This window comes from Cloeon dipterum, chromosome 4, assembly GCF_949628265.1.
Source record: "Cloeon dipterum chromosome 4, ieCloDipt1.1, whole genome shotgun sequence".
In the NCBI taxonomy this organism is placed as follows: domain Eukaryota; kingdom Metazoa; phylum Arthropoda; class Insecta; order Ephemeroptera; family Baetidae; genus Cloeon; species Cloeon dipterum.
This window is the reverse complement of record NC_088789.1, coordinates 25,581,186-25,601,000: the sequence shown is the minus strand read 5'-3', so window position 1 is coordinate 25,601,000 and position 19,815 is coordinate 25,581,186. Positions and strand designations below refer to the sequence as shown.

Here is a 19,815-nt window from a genome sequence, read left to right as displayed (position 1 = left end):
TCAGTGCATTTTTAAACCCTCTTTTGATTAAATAAGTTTGTGGCCCATTTTAATATGTTATTCCCTTATTGAAAAAAAACCATTCGCCAAAAAGTATTTTTTTCTATCTCCATCGTGTCGTCAAATTCTTTCACAAAGAGAGCACTCAAGTGATCTGTCGTTTGGAGCCAAAGTCAGTGCTGATGGAGATGAAAATAAATAAATATAAATCTCGGTTGTGAAACATCTCTTTTACATTTAGATAGGGAATGCGGTGTGTGGGCACGAGGAGAAGAAATGGGAAGGAAAACAATGTTGGCAATGCGTCGACTTTTCTCCTTATACGCCGAAGCTGCAGGAGAGCCTTTGTTCCAAAGCAGTTAATCAACTTGTAATCGCTTTGTGTGTGCGGCCGCGGGGCTCGCTGCTCTCGTGTACCTCGCTTGCATCACTCTCTCATCCAACTTTCCTCGCCGAGCGCGCCTATTAATGATATTGTTGTTGGCGAAGACGCGACGAGAATCGAGCGAGCGCATAGTAAAGGCCGCAGCAGCAGCAGCAGCAGCCGACCTGTTATGTTATGGGCGCCCTTTCCACCTGCCAGCCGTGCCGCTCTCGATTTCGAGAACCAAACACACTCATATACAGCGTTTCGAAACACTCACGCGAAAATATTGGTTTGGTAATGTGTTGCATACTTATTGACATTCTAAAAGGCATTATTAATTCCTTTCCATTGTCTAATCGAGGGAAATGCATGGCAACAATCTAACTTTGCTAATCCGATTAGTAACCAATATTGCTTCCAATGAAGAAACTTGTTTCAATGAGTAATTATTTTGCTCCTTTAGCTTGAACACTCAGAGGCTCGGCAGTTGATTGGTTCTTTATTCTCACACTTTGTCATAATATATGTACATAATTTTTTATCACATGTCAATCAAGTGAGAAAGGGCGACACACTTCAGGAAAACAAGTAGTGACTAAGACCCTGCCCTGGAGGACAAAGCCGAAGTGAGCTCATTGTCAGACTAGTAAAAATCATAAAGACACCACATACGCCTTGCAGATGGAAGGAAACTGTGCCGCAGAGCAGTCCTTCAATGCGGGTGGCATATCGTTCCACCCTTTCACGACACGAAAGTCAAACAAAGTTATTTTCTAGCTTTTACTTTGAACTAATAGAATCAAAGGTCACTCAGAAACAAGGTATCCTGAGCACCCTGATAACTTTCAAAAGGTTAAAGAGGAATGATACATGCAAAAGCCTGGAAAATGTTTGTTGCCAATGCATAAACTCGTCCTTTAGGATTCAGTTAAATAATAAAAAAAAAAAAAAATTGGCTGGAAAGTCACCGTGCTTTTCAAATGGTAACGGCTGTCTCCTTACTTGAAATCCGATTTAATTTCAAAACCAAGAGTTTCCCCAACAAGTGGCAAACACCGTTGGACAGATCTCGACGAGAGGAATCGGAATACGCCAAGAAAATATGTTCAAGCACTGTACATTTTGGAGAAAATTGGCAAAATTTGAATTTTTACTGTAGGAAGGTCCTTCTTTTATTATTGCAAATTGTTGAACATATTGTTTATCGATCAATTGTTTATGGCATCCAACAATTTAAATAATTTTCAATTGTTGCCCAGTATCATTCCACTTTAAATTGCCCATATTCTGAATGCTCAAGACTTGGCCGTTCCAACGGTGTTCAGATCCTGCCGATCGATCCAATACAAAGCCCATCAATAGCGTTGATAAAGTGTCCACATGAATGATTTCGATCGTTTTACGGCTACCCTGACGCCAGGGATCGATTTAAACCGGTTGGCACGGGTTCCACCTGAAAAAAGTCAACCAATCGTGCAATTTTCATTTTCTCACTATTCGCTTGAACTTAAAAATTGCCCCTTTAAAACCTTTGACCCTCCGCATCTCATAGAATAAAAACATAATCTTTTAATTTTATTATTTCTCAAATTTGGAATATTAACACAAGTATGGCTCAGATTTAATACATCAGCGAATTTAAAAACCTTTTAATACAATAACTTCACCAGAAATTTAAACATAGCATCCTTTAAGAGCTCTTTGTTTGTTTTGATCCAAATAGTTGCAACTGTAGCGGTTCCCGCACATCTTGACGTAAACTAAGTTTGCATCAACTAACTCCTATAAATAGATATTATGTCGCTATCGCTGTATGATAAGCGTATCTCAACCTTCCACCTTTCACTGACCGATCAACCTCAGCAAGCAATGGTCATGTCATCTAATACTCGCTCTCCGGCCGGGAAATTAAGTCGTGCGTATTATAGAAGTTTTAATAACTATCGACCCGAACACACACGGGGTAAGATACTTTATATTTGTTATTACATTTGACTCGTTATTTTATTGCGTATATTTAATTGTTTATAAAACTTGACCTTTTGTATTTAAATATTATAGCCCAAATGCTATACGCTCTAAAATAAACGACAGATAAAAGGAATTTAGAAGTACATATATATTATCTCTATACCCCACACGATCAACGTCTTCCAAAAAGCGGCCAATCGTATTGCATGTTCCAAAATAAATATTTTGAATTTTAAATGTCATGAATATTTATAGCCGATTCTACTCTTGTATATCACCCGAAGGCTTATTTAAAAAATTCTCCTCGGATTTACATTTAATCTCGAAAACAATAAGGGTATCGCGCAACGTGCCACTTTAGGACGCTGTGTAATAAATTCCATCGCAAGGAGCAATTTCCATGCGACAATAAGCGTGATGGCACCGTTTGCGCCAGTGTGAAAACTACCAGGCCTGAGAGGCGATAAGCGGGCGTGCAATAAAATATTAATTACGTCTGACAATGAGATCAGCAGAGAGGAAGAGAGAAAGAAAGAAAGAAAGAACCAACTCTTTCATGCGCGCCGGTCGTAAAAGCCGGAGATAAAACACAGCAGTCGCACGCGTTTCGAAAATAAGCCACACGAAAATTTTGACCACGGAAAAAAGGAAAGGCTTTTAAGGGGTTGTTAGCTAATCGACTGTTTTTATTCTCGTAAATCTTCGTAGAGGATAATTGATAGGGAAAATTAGGGCTGTAGATTTCTAAGCGCACGAACAGCGGGGGCCAGATGTGCGATAAAATCGGTTTGCACTGCGCAGATCCAAGATGGCGTCTGAATGTGGGAAGCAAAAAGCTCTCTTTGGATTCCCGTACGAGTGTCAGGAGTTTGTTTTTGCGATCCAAAAGACACAATTAGTACGAGTAATGCAAATTATGTCACAATATTGACCAAAACTTGTTTTTTTTTCGCGCATTTTCACGTGACCGTTTTTTCGCGCCATACTCCACCGGACGCCATACCTGCGCGTCGCACGAATCTGGACCCCGCTAAGCACGAATTAGGCGATTTTAAACCATCGAAAGTACACTTAAAATCATCTAAAACCGCAACAGCCGGATAAAAATAATCTAAAACCGTCTAAATCCGTCTTAAACTGATTTATTCGCATCGAAGTTTTTAGCGAATAAAAAACAGCCAAAAATAATTTTATTTTATTCGTGTTCATTTGAATTTCTGTGCAAAAAACTGGATTTTAAAACTATATAACCTTTGGAAAAATTTGGGCAAGGATTTTCCCACCATTAACTTAAGTTCACAGCAGAAGAGTGTCAAAGTCTTGGCATTGGTTCTGTTTGTTTCTTCCAGAGAGATAAAGTGTCAATGAATGAGGCTCGTTCAGCGGCGGGTGATCCAAATTACACGGCTAGGAGGCCTTTTCCATGCTGGAAATAGATATACGACTCTAATGACTTTCTTGTTCTCGTCCACCCCGGCGTGTGCACCTGCTATATGAGAAAGTGACGCGCCGCCGACACGCACACGCCTTTTTTAAAAATTCATCCGGCGCCTCTTCTTTTACTTGATACCTGCCTGCAACGTTATTTTTAGCCGCAGCCACACAGCACGCACCGAAAGCATTTACTTTTATTCCGAAAGTTTTACATCATATAGCCGCCTCTGCTTTATGGATGCAAAGTTGCATGCCAAACACCCCGGGGAGAGTGCACTTTTTGCCTAGTTGCGCGGTTGAAAGTTTGCTTCACCGCGCCATAATGATCATCATCAGCATAGCAGCAGGTCGAGAGAAGGGTCTGCCAGGAAAGCAAACACCGAAGAGTGTGTATATTGCAGCCGGAAAATTAGCTTTCAAAGCACCGAGCTGTGCAAATTTAATGCTAGACTAATAATTTAGATTTAGAACTGCGAATAATTAACAAAAATCCTTACAAGGCAGAACAATTATGTTGATTGTGCTGAATCAAAAAATAATTGCTCTAAGGATTGCACTGATTAAATTGAAGGAGCATTATACTTTAATAAAATCTGCGAGAGCAATTTTTCTAAAATCTTTTTGCAGGTTTTTGTGCCTGATCTCGATTTCTATGTCCTATGTCGTTAAGATAAATGTCAAATGATTTGTATCTTCCGAAGGACTTGCTTTAATTCAGAAAAATAATTCGCTAAAGCAAAAGAAAGCCAGTGATTACCATATAATACGCAATCAAACTTCGGATCAATTTTCCAAAAATAATCACAAGTCAGGAAAGCCAACTCCTGCATGATTAACGCAGACTTTCGGATGGAATTTTTATAAAAACTTTTTGTTCAATAACAGGAACACATGTCATATTTTGCTGCTCAAGTGTTGACAGCTCTAACCTTGCCTGTGAGCCGGAAGAGTTAAAAACAGCAAATTTGGCCGTAAAAATAAGCTGAGCTAGTCATATCACGTTTAAAATTCGTTTTACACGCAACGTCAAAATACGATTTTCAAATCCTTTACGAGATCGGAGCGGCCTTCTGTATAAGTACGTGCAATATTAAAATTTCTGCGTACGGCAGGTCGTAATTATTGCTGGAAAACATATCGGATTTCCACCACACGCAGGCAGCTCTGAAAGCCCATGCAGCAAGCGCGAAAACAGGCGATTCCTTTGTGCTCGCCCCTGCGAACGCGGCAGTCGAGAGTCGTGCGAAACAGCGTTGGCTAATTAAAAAAGTGCACAAGGCGCCAGACTAGTTACGAATCGGCTGCTCCGACTGGGGCGGCTTGCCAGTTTGAAAAGAGCTCAATATGGTCTGAATATAATTTCACACCTTGTCGCGCAAAATCAAAAGGGCGCTGCTTTTAAATTTTTTCCGACTTGAACTTTGCGAAAAAAAATTTATTTATGTTTTTAAAAAGGTCCGAGTTGGTTGATCAGGAGGGGTAGAAATCGAGCAATAATTTATTATGCAGAAAAAAAGAAATAAATATACACGCAGGTGATACATGAAATTAAATTAAAATTTTTTTTATCTAATTTAGTCCACGCAGAACTTAAATTTCCTGTTTGAGTATGTAAAATTAAAGAGTTTCATCGGAAATAACCGCAAATTTTCGTCAATCTTCAGAAATAGGGAAACTGAAAATATCAAATTAGCGAAAATTGGAGGAAAATTTCATATTTTTTAGATCTCATTTACTCCTCTTTGTGTAAAATTCTGAAATAACGACTCGTGCTGTTATTTCGAAAATACAGACACAGCTCCATAACGTTTAATTTGTGTGAGATTTTTTTCTCTTTTCCTGGATTTTCGCCCCAGCCACAATTTCTACGCAAAACAAATGTTTATGGCTTGCGAAGCTAGAATTGTGTCCTGTTTGCCTTTGATAGCCGTGCGCGCGCGCTATTTTTCTCCGTTTCGCGTTTTCGCGTTGCGTCGTGCGCGCCGATACATCACACTCGCGGCCGGCAAAAGAAGATATGTATGTACACGCGGCGTCCGTGAATAAATTTTACGAGCGCCGCGTAATCAAATGAAAGAGTGCTTATTTTTGCAGAGGCAGAACACCAGACACCCCCGCACAAACACGCGACTTCTCTATCTCCGCAGAGATTTATTGTTTATTGCCAGGAAATTATTAATATTTCAGGAGGAAAAACTCCGTGGCGGATCGGAGGAGAGGAAATAACGCTCATTCCGGGCCGAAATGGTGCAAACACAGCAGGAGGTGATTTTGCACTTTTTGCCAACTGGCGCCGGAACGAATAATGGGATTTTTCAGGGTTAAAGCCAAAGGGGAAACGAATTAATTCGTTTTTATATTACGAGCGAACGATATTCATATATTTTCCTCCTTTTTAGTCTGCTGGCCCAAAGGGAGGAAACAAATTTGCTTATCTTAACACCAAGAAGACATAACAAAAAAAATCATGCCACGTTGCAGACAAGTCGAGCTACCTGGGAGGTTTGCTCACGCGATTGTGCAATTTGCGCTTCTTCTTTTCCATTACACGCAAACGCGCGGTGTGGCTCTTCGAAAAGCTCGGCTGCAAAAAAAACTTAGACAAACGCAGGAGTTGAGAGTGAAGAGGCTCGTTGACCTCGTTGCCGCTATTTGTCAATTACGCTTGCACTCGACGAGAATAAAAAAAAAACACACCCACACGTACACAATCAGTCACTAATTGGAATGCAGCAATGGAGACTCAAGCAAAGCTATACTCTTCAAAGAGAAATACATCTAAATAAAGAGGAATAAAATTCCATGAAGTGGAAGCATTTGTAAGAGAGTAAGCAAAGCACGGATAATGGAGTCTTTATGTAACCTATAGAACATATCAATGAATTAAAGAGAAAATAGTAAATAATTTGAAAAGTTTAGAAGTGTATATTAATAGAAAGCCCTTCAATCAGAGTAAACGAGAAATTGATAAAAAGGCTTTTTTAGAGTGTCAAATTTCCAAATTGCAGAATATAAAAAAGCAAAAGTTTGAGATGATTTAAAATATTCACTTTTAGTCTTGGGGGATGAAATTTATGGGGGTGAGCACCCCAAAACTTATTTTGTTCGCCAGAGAAAGTTTAGCCAAGTAAAAAGGTGTGCTCTTTTTGCATTTCTGACTGTTAGAGCCAGAGATTTGGTGGTCAAAAAAATCAAAAAATTTGTATTTATCAAAATTCAAAATTAAAATTTCTTAAAAACGAAGCTGAATTTCCCCTTGAAATTTTCTCAGAAGTTCACACGTACCCTGAAACCACTTTAAAAGGGCATTTCGGATTTTTAATGTATTCGCTAATTTTTAAAATCCCGAAAAACACACGAAATATTTCGAAATTGACCGTTGGTGACCTTTAACCTTGACCAATGACCACAAATATTTTGGTGTTCATTCGATCGGGCTTGACAATAGGAGTCCAACGCGCACCTTAATTTTTAAACGAGTTATTGCGCTCTCAAAATTGGCAAAAAATGTTCTGTAAACCCCTCAAAAATGAAATATTGTGTTACCCTTTTGGTTTTGTCGGGTTATCTTAACATCCGACCCGTGATTTTCGCTTTAATGCTACTTTAAAATCCACTTACGGTTCGTTTGAGAACAAAAATCATTGAAAAATCTGATGAATAAACCCCTCTTCATTTAATGCAGCAAATCCACCCCAAGCAGATGAGTGTCAAAGGCTTGCTCTCCAACTTTTCACGCTTTCATGCATTAAAAATGTCGCGAAAGTGTTCCTTATCTACGCTCAGAGTGCCTATATAATAAGAGGCTCAACCCCCTAGCCGAGAACGAGAGCGAGAGCGCAAATATTAATTTACGAGATAAATCGGCTTGCGAGTGTGTGTGTGTGTGTGTGGTGCCTTTCCGCTTATCGTACGCGCACGCCTCTGGAGCCAGCCGCGGCGGACGGGGCGCAATCCCCTCGTGAGCTGCATCCGCCGGCAGCAGCAGTCGTCGTCGTTCAGTTCAGTCATGCTGGTGATGCGCTGGGGGTCGAGCCGCAGACGCTCGGCGGCGGCGTCGCGCAGGAGCTCCTCGCTGGACATGCGGGACTCGCTGCTGCAGCAGCCGCCGCGCCCCGAGAAAAAGTGTCCGAGCTGGAACTGCCTCAAGTGCACCTCCAGCGCCGACATGCCGTCCGAAAGGGTCTACCTGCCCCTGTGGGAACTGTCCAGCACGCCCAGGGAGAAGCGCCGCATGGGCTACGACGTCATCAGGCCGGCCACCACGCAAAAGACGGCCAGGTACTCTCACCCCCACTAATTTAAATGATTAAAAAGATGAAAGGAGTATGTAATTTGGATTATAATCTTTTGCCGGCTATAAAATGGAGATTTAAGAAATTCTCTGGCTGATTGTGAGTGTTTTTAACAGATTAAATCACGTTCGTTCATCATAACTTTAAATTTCAAAATGTGATTTTTTTAATTTTTGAGAAAAAGAGAAAGATCTTAATGTTTGAAATCTCTTTCTCTTCATTTATAAATAAATATTTATAACTTACGTTATGAGCATACATCTAAGAACTATTAGAGAAGATTTTATGCTATTTTAACATATTATAAAATACATTTTCGCAATTAATAATGGATTGGTAGGTAATTAAGTTAATTAGAAAGAAAAATGAGAAACCAAACTCAATCTACTTGTGCAATGATTAATGAACATCCGTTGACCAAATAACCGAGATTGGCCACCCAGAAGAAAATAATCATTTTTTTATTTTGTAAATGTGAAAGACCGTGAGAAAAGGTCAAACGACAATTTTCAAGAGCACCCCTTAAGAAATTCCTATTATATTTAGGACAGCGGGGCTCTTGCTCATTTATATTGTTGCTGTATAGAAATGAAGAAACTGTTTGCCTGTAAATTTCAAAAGAACCCAATCCGACACGCACATCTGGTTATTTGTAAATAAACAACAATTACGCAAATGTAGATTTATGACCATTTGAGGGTGACTGACACCCTTTGTGACAGGACGCTTTGCTCGGCGGTAGAGAGTAGGCATTCATTTGTCACATAGTTGAGTTAAAAATGTTTTCTTTATTTTGAAAAGAAACTATTTGTAAGTGTCTTATTTGGTTCAAAAGGTTGTGGAGGGAGAAATGAATCAATTTGCCGAATTCATTTTAATTTATCACACACATATAATTAAACAGTTAAAATAACATTCACTTAAATGCAATTAATTTGCATCTTGCATGAAAACATAAATTATTAACGTTGGCAAATTAAGGTCATCGACAGTAAAAACCTGTAAATACCAAATGATTAAGAACGAGGCAATTAACTGCCAAAAACCCTCCAAAACTGTCTAAATTGCCTGTTAATCACGGTAATAAAGTCATATTCAGCAAAAGTTTAACTGAAAAATGAAATAAAACGATGAATATTCCATAAATCATGTAATAATAATCTCCAAACTTATAATTGGAAAATCGTGCGTCAGGAGCGAATGCAGATTCGCGGAAACAATTTGTGTGTTTGCAAAGAGGAACACGGCGTGCGCGTTGCCGCAAATAAAGCTTAAACGAGCTACATGGAAAGGGAAATTTAGACCAATTTAGTCCTTTTCACAGGAGCCACTTTGATCTCCTGTGAAACATCACAATTGCACGCAGCATTCACCAAAGGTGCTTGCCTTTCCATATCTTTTCATTCTGGCCCAATTTGTGCAGCATTATTTCGAGATCCAATTTGACAAGATATATGCGCGCTGCCAGCGGGGGCTTACTCGTGCGCAAAAACGAATGCTGCTGTTCCCTAGCACACTTTGCAAATTCGCCTGTTTATTCAGAAAACAAAGTCCGCCTCTCCGCTGTTTGATCAGCCGGCAATTGGATTCAATTGAGTTGTTAACATGCGTCCCAATTACGTCGTCGGAGCAAATAGAAGCAAAGTCCGTTCTCGGCGCATAGAACGGGTTGAACTCGGATTTTTCCTTCGAGTAAAAAGGCAAACTTTTGTTCCACTTCTCCGGCATGTCAAAAGACGAATAAATTTCCCTCCGAGGGGTGACTATCACGCACATGAATAATTAATTTCGGGCGAAAAGACCATAAATCAGAGAATATGCATTAGGCGGCCGTGGGCCACGTTTCGTCCGACTCTGTTTGAATATTAAAACCGAGTTAGGAGGAGTGGAGTGGAGACGTAATATTTCAATTATTGCCAGGCCTGAGAGACACTAATGTCCGTCCGTCCCCCTCTCGCACCCATTACCTCATTCAAGCGTACACTAGACTTCGTTTGACGTCACAACTCAGAATTTCATCCGAGTGCAAATCTTCGGAATCAATTATTTTGTCGCAGCCGAGCGGGCCGGCTCATTTGCCGAGGCAATGGCACAGAAAATTAGAACAACATGCCTCGCGGAAAATGCAAAATGCCAGTGAGCACTTTTTTACTGCCTCGCACTAAATGGGATATTTCGCCTTCTGAAAATAGCTCTAGTGCTGAAATAAAAAATTAATTTATTAATTTATGGAGATTTCAGTCTGAAGGAAGCCCTGCGGCGGCTGGAAATCACAGAATTACAATGTTTCAAAAAGGAATAATATTTAATCCAAGAAAATGAGATGAAAAAATGTCAAACAGAGGCTTACGAATTATTCCACATTTTCAAAATATGGATTCATTTAAATAAAAATGTCTAACTCTATGGAATTATAGTTTTCGAAATATTTATTTTTCACTTTCTTTTGAAACACAATAATACAAAGTATTCTCAATTAATTTATTTCCTGTGAGTGAAGAGTGAGACTTGCAAGGGGGTTTGAATGACCTCTCTTTGTAGGGTTCAAATCATTCAAACGTTTTGGAAAAAAAATATGGAAGCCAAACATCCGTCTTAGGTTGGAAATAATAACATAAGCCGGCGGAAGACAAACGGTGCGCCTTCATTTCGGGGGATATAATGCGTCGAACAGAACAGCCACAGCCACCGTGGGAGAGCCGATTAAAAGAGTTCAAACCGTGAGCTGCTGGGGTATGGCTTGGGTGCGCCGCCGCGGGATCGTGGAAAGTAAACAAACAAACTAAACTGGGATATCAGCAGGAATGAGGAACTTTTAGCAGGTTCCAATTGAGTTTTGTTTATGGTTCAACAGAGCAGATGTAAGAAAATCCAACAATAGAAAAATAAATTTTAATTAAAAATAGACAAAAAAATGCTCTGTATACAGAAAATTAAGTTACAGATTTTTTTTAAAAAATCCATTTTGCCTTTACTCTAAGAACTATCTAAAAATTTGGAAAAAGCTTAAAATTTCTTAGGGTTTGCCATTTAAATTTTTGAGAAAACTGGCTCAAAAGTTTGGATGCTAATCAAGCGGCAAGCATAAATAAAATTGTCTCCTTAATGTAAAATCACGATGTATTTCATAATTTATTCCTCATAATTCGCACACAATTGGATAAACCGCAAGGAAAAGGGATTAAAAACAAGTAAAAATAACTATTTTCGAGATATTTGGAAAAATCTAAAATTTAACTATTGCTCCTTGGTTCTGATTTCAATATTGTACATTGTAGAGATAAACTGTTGCTAAATTTCACAGACAATGAATTCAGCGATGCTCAAGTTTTCGTTAAATTAAAAAAGTAATAACTTCACGATTTCGTTCCACTTTTCGAAACCCTGATAATCTTATCAATCCTTTTCCTTATCAAAAGTCGTGCCTTCCGTAATTACCTGCGAGTGACGAGTACACAAATTCCACGCCCCGCAGTGACCGTGGCAACAGTCGTAGACAACACGCCGAGTCTTTTACCATTTCTCCACCCTCATAAATACACACACACACAACCGTAGCTCACCCACCGATGAATGTGAGATGCATGGGGGTGTAAAAAAGGCAGCCGGCGTGCACATGGCGTGACGTCACTGCTCGCGGCGCCGGAAATAGGGGCGCAGCGCACTTTTTCCACTCGCATTGTCCGCCGCGCGCCCTCATTAAGGTGTGCGCGTTTTGACTGTCTAATGAGCCGGCCGAAAACTGTTGATTCGCAGCCAGACGACGAGTCGCTCTCGCCAAAAATGCCGCCGACCGGCGTGGGCGTCGATAACAGGTAACAATTATGTAAATTTTGGGTGGGTGACCAGACTGCTAATCGAATTGAACGGAAAAGCTAGGTTCAAAGCCAGTTGTTTTCATAGTAACCAAACGAAATGTGAAAATCGACTGAGAAACTCTAAAATTGTGCTTGTTTAAAGTCAGAATCAAGGCTTGCTTTACTTATCGCATGTCACATTTATTTTCTCCGCAGCTGTGGAAAAGAACTGATGCCGTCTGTACACACCATGCAATTGCAGCTGTGCTCACATTTTCACGTGGTTTTGAGCGACACACATGTTTTGCCTCTCCGCCAACGTAATTTAGCATGTGAAGTTTTTACGAGATTTGACCCGAAAATTAATGCGTTCGGAGATTTACCGTGCAAGCTGTCTCTCTGAGATTTTACATGTGTTTTTTTGCTTTTTAAGTGAAAAAAAATCAAAAAATTTAAAGAGAGATAATTGAAAGAGGGTTGAAATGATGAAGGCCGATGAATTCAGATGACGAATTTGGTTGGTGTATTGGTTTACAGTTGGAAATCCGATCGGATACTTAATCAAATACCAGAACTGAAATTGTTTTTCAATAATGAGTTACAAATTCTTTTTGCTAACTGACTTTGAATCGGGTTCTGAACTATTAAACGTCTCACGTCAGCACCGTGTGGCTGACGGACGAAAACTGAATTCTTATTTTAAAGTCATCTTTCTGCTGTTAAACAATAATGCAAAATTACAATAATTCAAACCGCCGACAATTGTTGGCTTCCAACAAAAAGCAGGACCGCGTTGTTGTACCGCTACATATCCATTGCTTTAAAATACAAGAAGCTCACGAAGGGCGTTGATGTTTATATGGGATGCAAACACAATTAGACCGCACACTTTCGAAGCTCATTGCTTTTTACTTAGAACAAACATTTTAACATTTAAAAGGGTTCAAGGTATGCAAATCAAATAAAATGGAATGGCTGATTCCTTTTAACAAGATAAAATAAAACAGCAGAAATGAGCAACCCTTATTTTTATCTGACGTTAATAGGGATCAAGAAAATTATTTTGGGTTTTATTTATTTTTTGAGTGTATCGATCGCTTTTCTCTAAATTTATCTGATCACAAAAGGGCTGTGCTAGTTTGAATGATATTCGACTAAAAAGTGCTTTGAGAAAGGCTATCGGCCACTTTTGATGGACAAAAAATCGCTACTCAACGGTCATCAGCCGAGCCATTGGTGTCAAGCCGATTGGCTTTTTTTGCGCGTCACAAGATGGGAAATTTCACGTCCCATTTCATTTCGTCAAAATTTGTACGAAAAAATCGGATAATCGTGGTCGGCGGCGAAGAAAACGAGGCTCCTTTTACTTGTCACACTCGAATTAGAGAGCTTTCCAAATGGAAGGAGCACGTAATTAGGCGCTTGATTGCCCTATAAATTGATCTTCAGCAGGAACTGCTTTTAAAAAAAATGCTTTATTGTTTAATGAGAAATTCGAAATCATTCTACCAATGAATTTAATTAATTATTGGCTAATTTTCCTCGTAATTGGAACTTACACGAGCTTAAAGAGGATTATGTAGGGAAAAATTGTTGATAATTGTCTATAATATTGTCTTGAAATTGGGAATTTTAAATTTTCCCACGTTGTCGTTTAAATTTTTGAGAAAATCGGCTCAAACGGCGAGCATCAATATTCTCCTTATTATAAAATCACGATTCAATTCGCAATATAGGGATTTTTATCTCAAAATTCTCACACCATTGGAAAGATCGCGACGGGAGGGATCAAAATATTCGAAATCAAGCGAAAAAATAATTAATTTTTCGATAAATTTCGCCAAATCTGAAATTTAACTGGTTCTCGATGGCCTTGATTTCAATGTTGCTAACTGTAGATGTAAACATTTAAGTCAATAATGCAAAATATTCTTAATTGTTGGCATATAATGTAAAGCTCTCCTTTAACTCTTCACTCAAATTTCTCGTGTCGTGAGTGAGGTAGAAATTAAAAATTTCAGCCTCAAAGTTGCCAGGCAACAGCAGTGGAATTACGATGATCAAATCCGCACGCACTGCTCTCGCACATGAAAAGTTTCCTCTCCCCCGCGGGCAGAAGAGGGAAAAACACTCTCGGCAGCACACATACACATATAGGGCTCGCATCGGCGCACAAAATCCATCGCGTGTGCAGACAGACGTAATTATCGAGACAAAAGTGCAGGCGCAGACTCGATAACATATTTTGCATCGGGTAATGAGAGCGAATATTATTTCGGTCGGAGTAATTAATATTCAGCGTTCGCTGGTGAAAAGAATTAATTCGAATGTGTGTTCGGGGACTCGCGGGATGCATCATTTTTATTTTGAAGCCTCCACGTTATTGGTTTTTATATTATTCGCGGTGTGCGTTTACTCCTCGCCGCACACACTCTCGCTGATGAATTAGTCCGCAGTTTTTTTTATTACTCGATTGAGTCCAACTCGGTTAGCAACGTATTTTTATTCTCTATATAATGTTTCAAAATATGTATAGGCGTCTCGAATTGATTGATGGCCTGACATATCGACATTTTTACTCTCACTCCATTTGTTATTCACTCGGAAGATGCGAGTAAACATTTAGTGAAAGTAATTTATCTTGAATATTCGTGAGATTTGGATGATGGGTGATTATTTATGACGAGGAATGCTTCTAAAAGCTCTTAACTATCTAAAAAATTCGTTCAGGAATTTTTAAATACATGTTATCACAATAACCTTTTTTATTTGGATTCCTTAAAGGAAATTCAGATTGTTCGTTCACTTTAAAATCGTATCAATTTCATAAACACATTAAGCTTTACAGAAAATTAATGGCAATTCAACCTCGGCAAAAATTCATTATGGATAGTGTCGGAAAATATAGTCTAGTTTTTTTTAAATAAATAAATAAAATTCACAGCGTTGTCTAACAATTAGAGATGACCTCATAACGTTCACATCCAGCAAAACTATGTTATTTTTGTGATAATATTTTGCTTCAAAATTTAAAATTATTTTATAGAATTTTTTATTCCTTAATTTTCTTCAGAATGATCTCTTGTGGCTTTAAGGCTTAAGAGCTTGAATATCCGTGAAAAATGTTCGGTTGGGATGATTTGCATGCAACCCATCATTTTCCCACCGATGATTCATTATTTTAAAGCAGGAAACAGTTGCGATCAAGAACAGTTATACGTTATAATTATAAGGGAAAAAAGTAATATTTCTCAAGGTTGGTTTTGTCGCTACATTTCGTTTTTTCACGCAAGTACTCACGCACGTACACGTAAACTAGTTTTGCCGAGCTGCACACAAGAGAGTCGAGAGAAACCTTATCCGAGGGATATCCTTTCAAAATCTCGTGTGCACATTCAAGCCGTGCAGGGGTCTCGTATGTTTTCAAACGCACACACGCAGCACTTTATTGTGCTTACAAAATAATAATGATGATCCGCCGCGTCTTTTTGTGTCTGGCGCGTTCCCAAGCTGAAATCAGACGCGTTTCGTTTCGCTTCCTGCGCGCTCTTTGATTCGCCGAGAGGTAGGGAGAATCGGTCCATATCTGTAGCACAAGTAGTTGAAATGATGATTGGGTTTTCAGGAAATCCAAGGCCTCTTGAGGGGGGGAAAAGGGAAATCGTCTCTATTTTTTGGCCTATTCAAAAGAATTGCAAAAATCGCAAAAAAACACCCTCTCCTGGAAGAGAATATTTTTTTATATTATTATCTTTTTAGAATCCTTAGAATCCAATCCTTTCGTCGCTGGGGGCCCCTCCGGGGTCACAACCGCAAGGCACCCCTCATTAAAATATAATGCTCAGAATTTCCGTGAAGATTTACCTGACGATTGATGCGCTTTGGAAACAATGGAATCCCCCTGCTTCGTCTGCCGGATTCTGCTTTATTTTTTACTTAACAAGGAGCAGCTGCAAATGAAAGGCCCGGCTTTGCTTCAGACGCACGCGATCTAAGCAGGAATAAAACCCTTTTTCGGCTTTTTCCCGTGTATTGTGCTTCCGTGACCACTTGTTGAGCGCGGCCGGACAGTGGCGGCTCCACGCACCCCGACTGTATCAGCCGCTACTGCTTCGCCCCCACGGCGGGCTCGGTGGAATTGATCAAACTCCCTAAGTTTCGATTTTTAAAGTGGAATGATACAGGGCAACAATTAAAAATTGTTTGAATTGTTGAATGCCATAAACAATTGATCGGTAAACAATTTGTTCAACAATTTGCAATAATAAAAAAGGACCTTCCTACAATAAAAATTCAAATTTTGCCAATTTTCTCCAAAATTTACAGTGCTTGAACATATTTTCTTGGCATATTCCGATTCCTCTCGTCGAGATCTGTCCAACGGTGTATGCCACTTATTGGGGAAACTCTTGGTTTTGAAATTAAATCGGATTTCAAGTAAGGAGACAGCCATTACCGTTTGAAAAGCACGGTAACTTTCCAGCTAAATTTCTCAAAAAATTACAGTGCATCTTAGGTCAATTTAGGCTTTAACTGAATCCTAAGGGACGAGTTTATGCATTAACAACAAGCATTTTCCAAGCTTTGCAGTATCATTCCTCTTTAATTTAACTTGCTCGAAACATGAAGTATTTCAATTCAAATTGAATGGCTTCTTTTTGCTTTAATCTTGCACAATTTAGTGTCGGAGTGAAAATTTCTATGGTGCTCATATTCATAAAATTAAAAAATAATTGGTCCATAGTCGTTAAAACCTTTGAAATAATTTAGAAATCCTTTTGAGCAAGTTACCTTTACCTGCACCGAATGCAACAAACTCTAGTTCAAAATATCATTCTTCATTATCGCTGTCTTTAGAAATGCAAACCAACCTCTCATTTCGTTACGTCACAATACGGGCTCTCTTGAAATGAATTTGGCACTGACGAGGACTACTCTCGTGTCGAAATGAAAAAATCAATAGGCGGCATGTGTGTGTGTGTGTGTGTGTGTGTGTGTGTGTGTGTGTGCTAGACGAACGAAGTATGCATAAAGTACAGGTTTTGAGCGTTGTGCTGTGTTGCATAATTCATACACGCGAGTGCAGGGCCTGAAAACAAACAAAAGGCTTTTGTTGCGGGCGCAAAAATGACTGGAGAGCACGCCGAGCGAACTCACTTTTTTTATACTCGCACGACGTTTCGTATGCGCGGAACAATGCATATAAATGTATTTTCCGCGAACCCGATCACTCGCACGTACGCGTTTCCAGCGGAAAGAGAGGGAAAGTGCTGTGAAATGGCCCGTGAAATTGTCCTTTTAGCGTTCGCTGAACCAGCGATGATAATTGCACTGTTAAAACTCTGAAAATTCTTCTACGACTTCCAACAGCATAAAAAATGTTCTTTTAAAAGGGAAATTAAGATTGTTTTTTATTTTAAATCTCTAATTATGATTTAATGCTGATATGTACTGTGACAAATATTTACCTGTCCAATCATAGACAGTTAAAACCTATAAATCAACGAAGAAACAACCACGAACCATTAAGTGTGCAAAAAAACGATAATAATTAGCATGAACTTCACCAAAAAGCTAAAAAAATAATCAGACATATTTTTAAGCAATTCGAATTGGTGCTGAAATGGTTATTAAAAAAATGGTAAAGAAAAACACCGGTTCCCACGTATCTGTACAAATTTACTGCCTTATTGCATATTAATTTAATTGTTTCAAAATGTATTTTTGCACTGTGTTGACTCACAGCCAGGACCAAACCTTTATTACTGACGTTCGAATCAACAAAGAAACATGTGACCAGGTGGAGAACAAAAAGCCATCTGCGTGGCATTGTGATTCTTGCGCTGCAAAAGGCGCTCGCGATGAAAGGGAAACTACCACTAGGCTTCTTATAAAAGGCCCTTTAAAATAATGAGCCTTCGACACAGAGAGAGAGGAAGAAAAGTGAATGAACAGTCGAGCACGACTCTCCAGGCCTATTCCACTCAAGGTCTGCACTCCATTCAAGCCCCACAGACCCGCCAAACCGTGGAGCTATTATTGGAAATGGAGTGGCCAATCCTGAATCCTAAATTTATACACATTGGGGGATAATTTTTGTATTTTATTTCCCCAGAATAAAAAAAAAATCAATCCAAAAATAGATTGCCTGAAATATCAGATTTTATAGAATTTTATTTATTGAGTTTATAAAATTATCCTTTAAAAAATATATACAGATTAAATTAAAATGATATACAATCATTTTAAAAAGAGTTAAATACTTAATATTAAGAAATAATTTTAAGCATATTTTTTGTATTTATGATATATTATATTGTACTTTTAAAATATTAATTTATTAAGTAAAAACTTAATTTTTAGAACCACAGTTACTTTAACAAATTTTAATAATTAATTTATATTAATAAATCCCAACATTTGTTTCATCATCGATTACAAGTAAAATTTAGGGTTTCTAATTTATGTCTTTCTTTTTTTCCAAATGATTTTTAAAGAGATTAAACAATCATAATGATACACTTATACATCCATCACGTCTTTAAATATCAATTCCTTGCAAGGGGTCGGATTCCCATGCGGCTATGAGTTCATTACTTGTTTGTTTAGCTATGTGGCGCACATGCACGTGGGACCCCACAAGCAATTTATCACACACATGCGGAGGGAGACTATACTGTATTATGTACATGTTTCTGCACGGTCTGGGCTCGAGTGCGTTCGCAACAACTGCCGGAAACGAGCAACAGAGCAACAATGCGAAATTAATGACGTTGTAATATTAATTCAAACAAATTGTCGGCCAACTAGCCGCAAACAATTCGAGAGGCATGCACGCTCGCATCTCGATACGACGATTAAAGCATAGAGATTCTCACACGCAATTGCTGGATGTGTGCTCTCTCTCTCTCTCTCTGGCGAATGCTAATGTTAATATGTGCGCACCACCGGCATGCAAATAATACTTAGTTTCTTCATTAGCTAGATGATTGTGAGCACAGGTGCCGGGAATGTCTATTTTGAGGCTGACTTTGAAACGATTAATTTGCATTAAATTTAGATCAGACTATAATTATTATTCGATTTTTAACCTTGCTAATGATGCTCTTTCTTTGTTTCAGGTGAGTTGTGGACTCTAAGATTTCGTGCTAGTCTCATGAGTTTAGAATAAGGTAAAAGACGTTTATTTGGTATTGAAAAAAATCCCGATATTGTATTTAATTTACGAGGGCACTGTTCGAACCAGGCTGAGAATTCGATCAGAAACTGCTCTAAGCGTTCCAGGTCAGTTTAACGGGGGAAAATTAAATTAAAATTTAAAATTTTCAAGTTATGATCGAGTCAAGTATTTATTAAAGTTAGCCCAAAAGGAAAATAATTCAAAATGACATTTTGTTTGAATTGAAAAATTACGTCCAAAGACCATTTTAGGCCATGTTGCCCTGGAAACTATTTGGAATTTAAACAAACTTAAAGTATAAGGATTAAACAAGTTAACAAAAATGCCGAATTTATGAATTATTTATTTATTTAGGCTCGTACTAGAAGAGGTGATTTAACTATATAGCCTTTAAAATATAACCCAGAGGCCAGTGATTAACAAAACTAATATTATTTTAAAAAAAATGTGTATGGCTAGCGGCTTTAATTAATAATATTTAAAATTTTAAGCCTATAAAGGTTCACAGAGAGTGAATTTTAATCATTTTGGCACATTTTCCGCATTTCGACTTTTGCCCCGTGTGGAAATTTCCCTTTGTGCGTTACTGCAAAGCCTTTGTGGAGTGCTAGCTGTCGAAATTTTGGCAAAAGTCTGCTCAGATCCTACGTCGTCAGCAAAGCTTCAAAGGTGCATGAAGGAGAAATTCAATATCGCGCGTTTGAGCAGCAAACGTGTTTCTCGGGGCCATTGGAGGCTAATTTGCACGCCAACACACAAAGACTCGCGGAC

General features: G+C 38.7%; 1 protein-coding gene across 6 annotated transcripts in view; it reads left to right on the top strand.

Moving 5' to 3' along the window:
- kmr (kramer) overlaps positions 1-19,815 on the top strand; it is an 82,068-nt gene that overhangs the window by 7,625 nt on the left and 54,628 nt on the right. For 4 of the 6 annotated variants that reach the window (XM_065490991.1, XM_065490994.1, XM_065490987.1 and 1 more), the window contains exon 1: positions 7,757-8,053. The exons of 1 other annotated variant lie outside the window; for it this stretch is intronic. In XM_065490991.1, the coding sequence (XP_065347063.1) occupies positions 7,782-8,053 (272 nt within the window). In that variant the 5' untranslated portion in view covers positions 7,757-7,781. Of the gene's footprint in view, positions 1-7,756; positions 8,054-11,565; positions 11,883-19,815 lie in introns of those variants that run through there. One more of the 6 variants, XM_065490992.1, reaches the window with a different exon arrangement.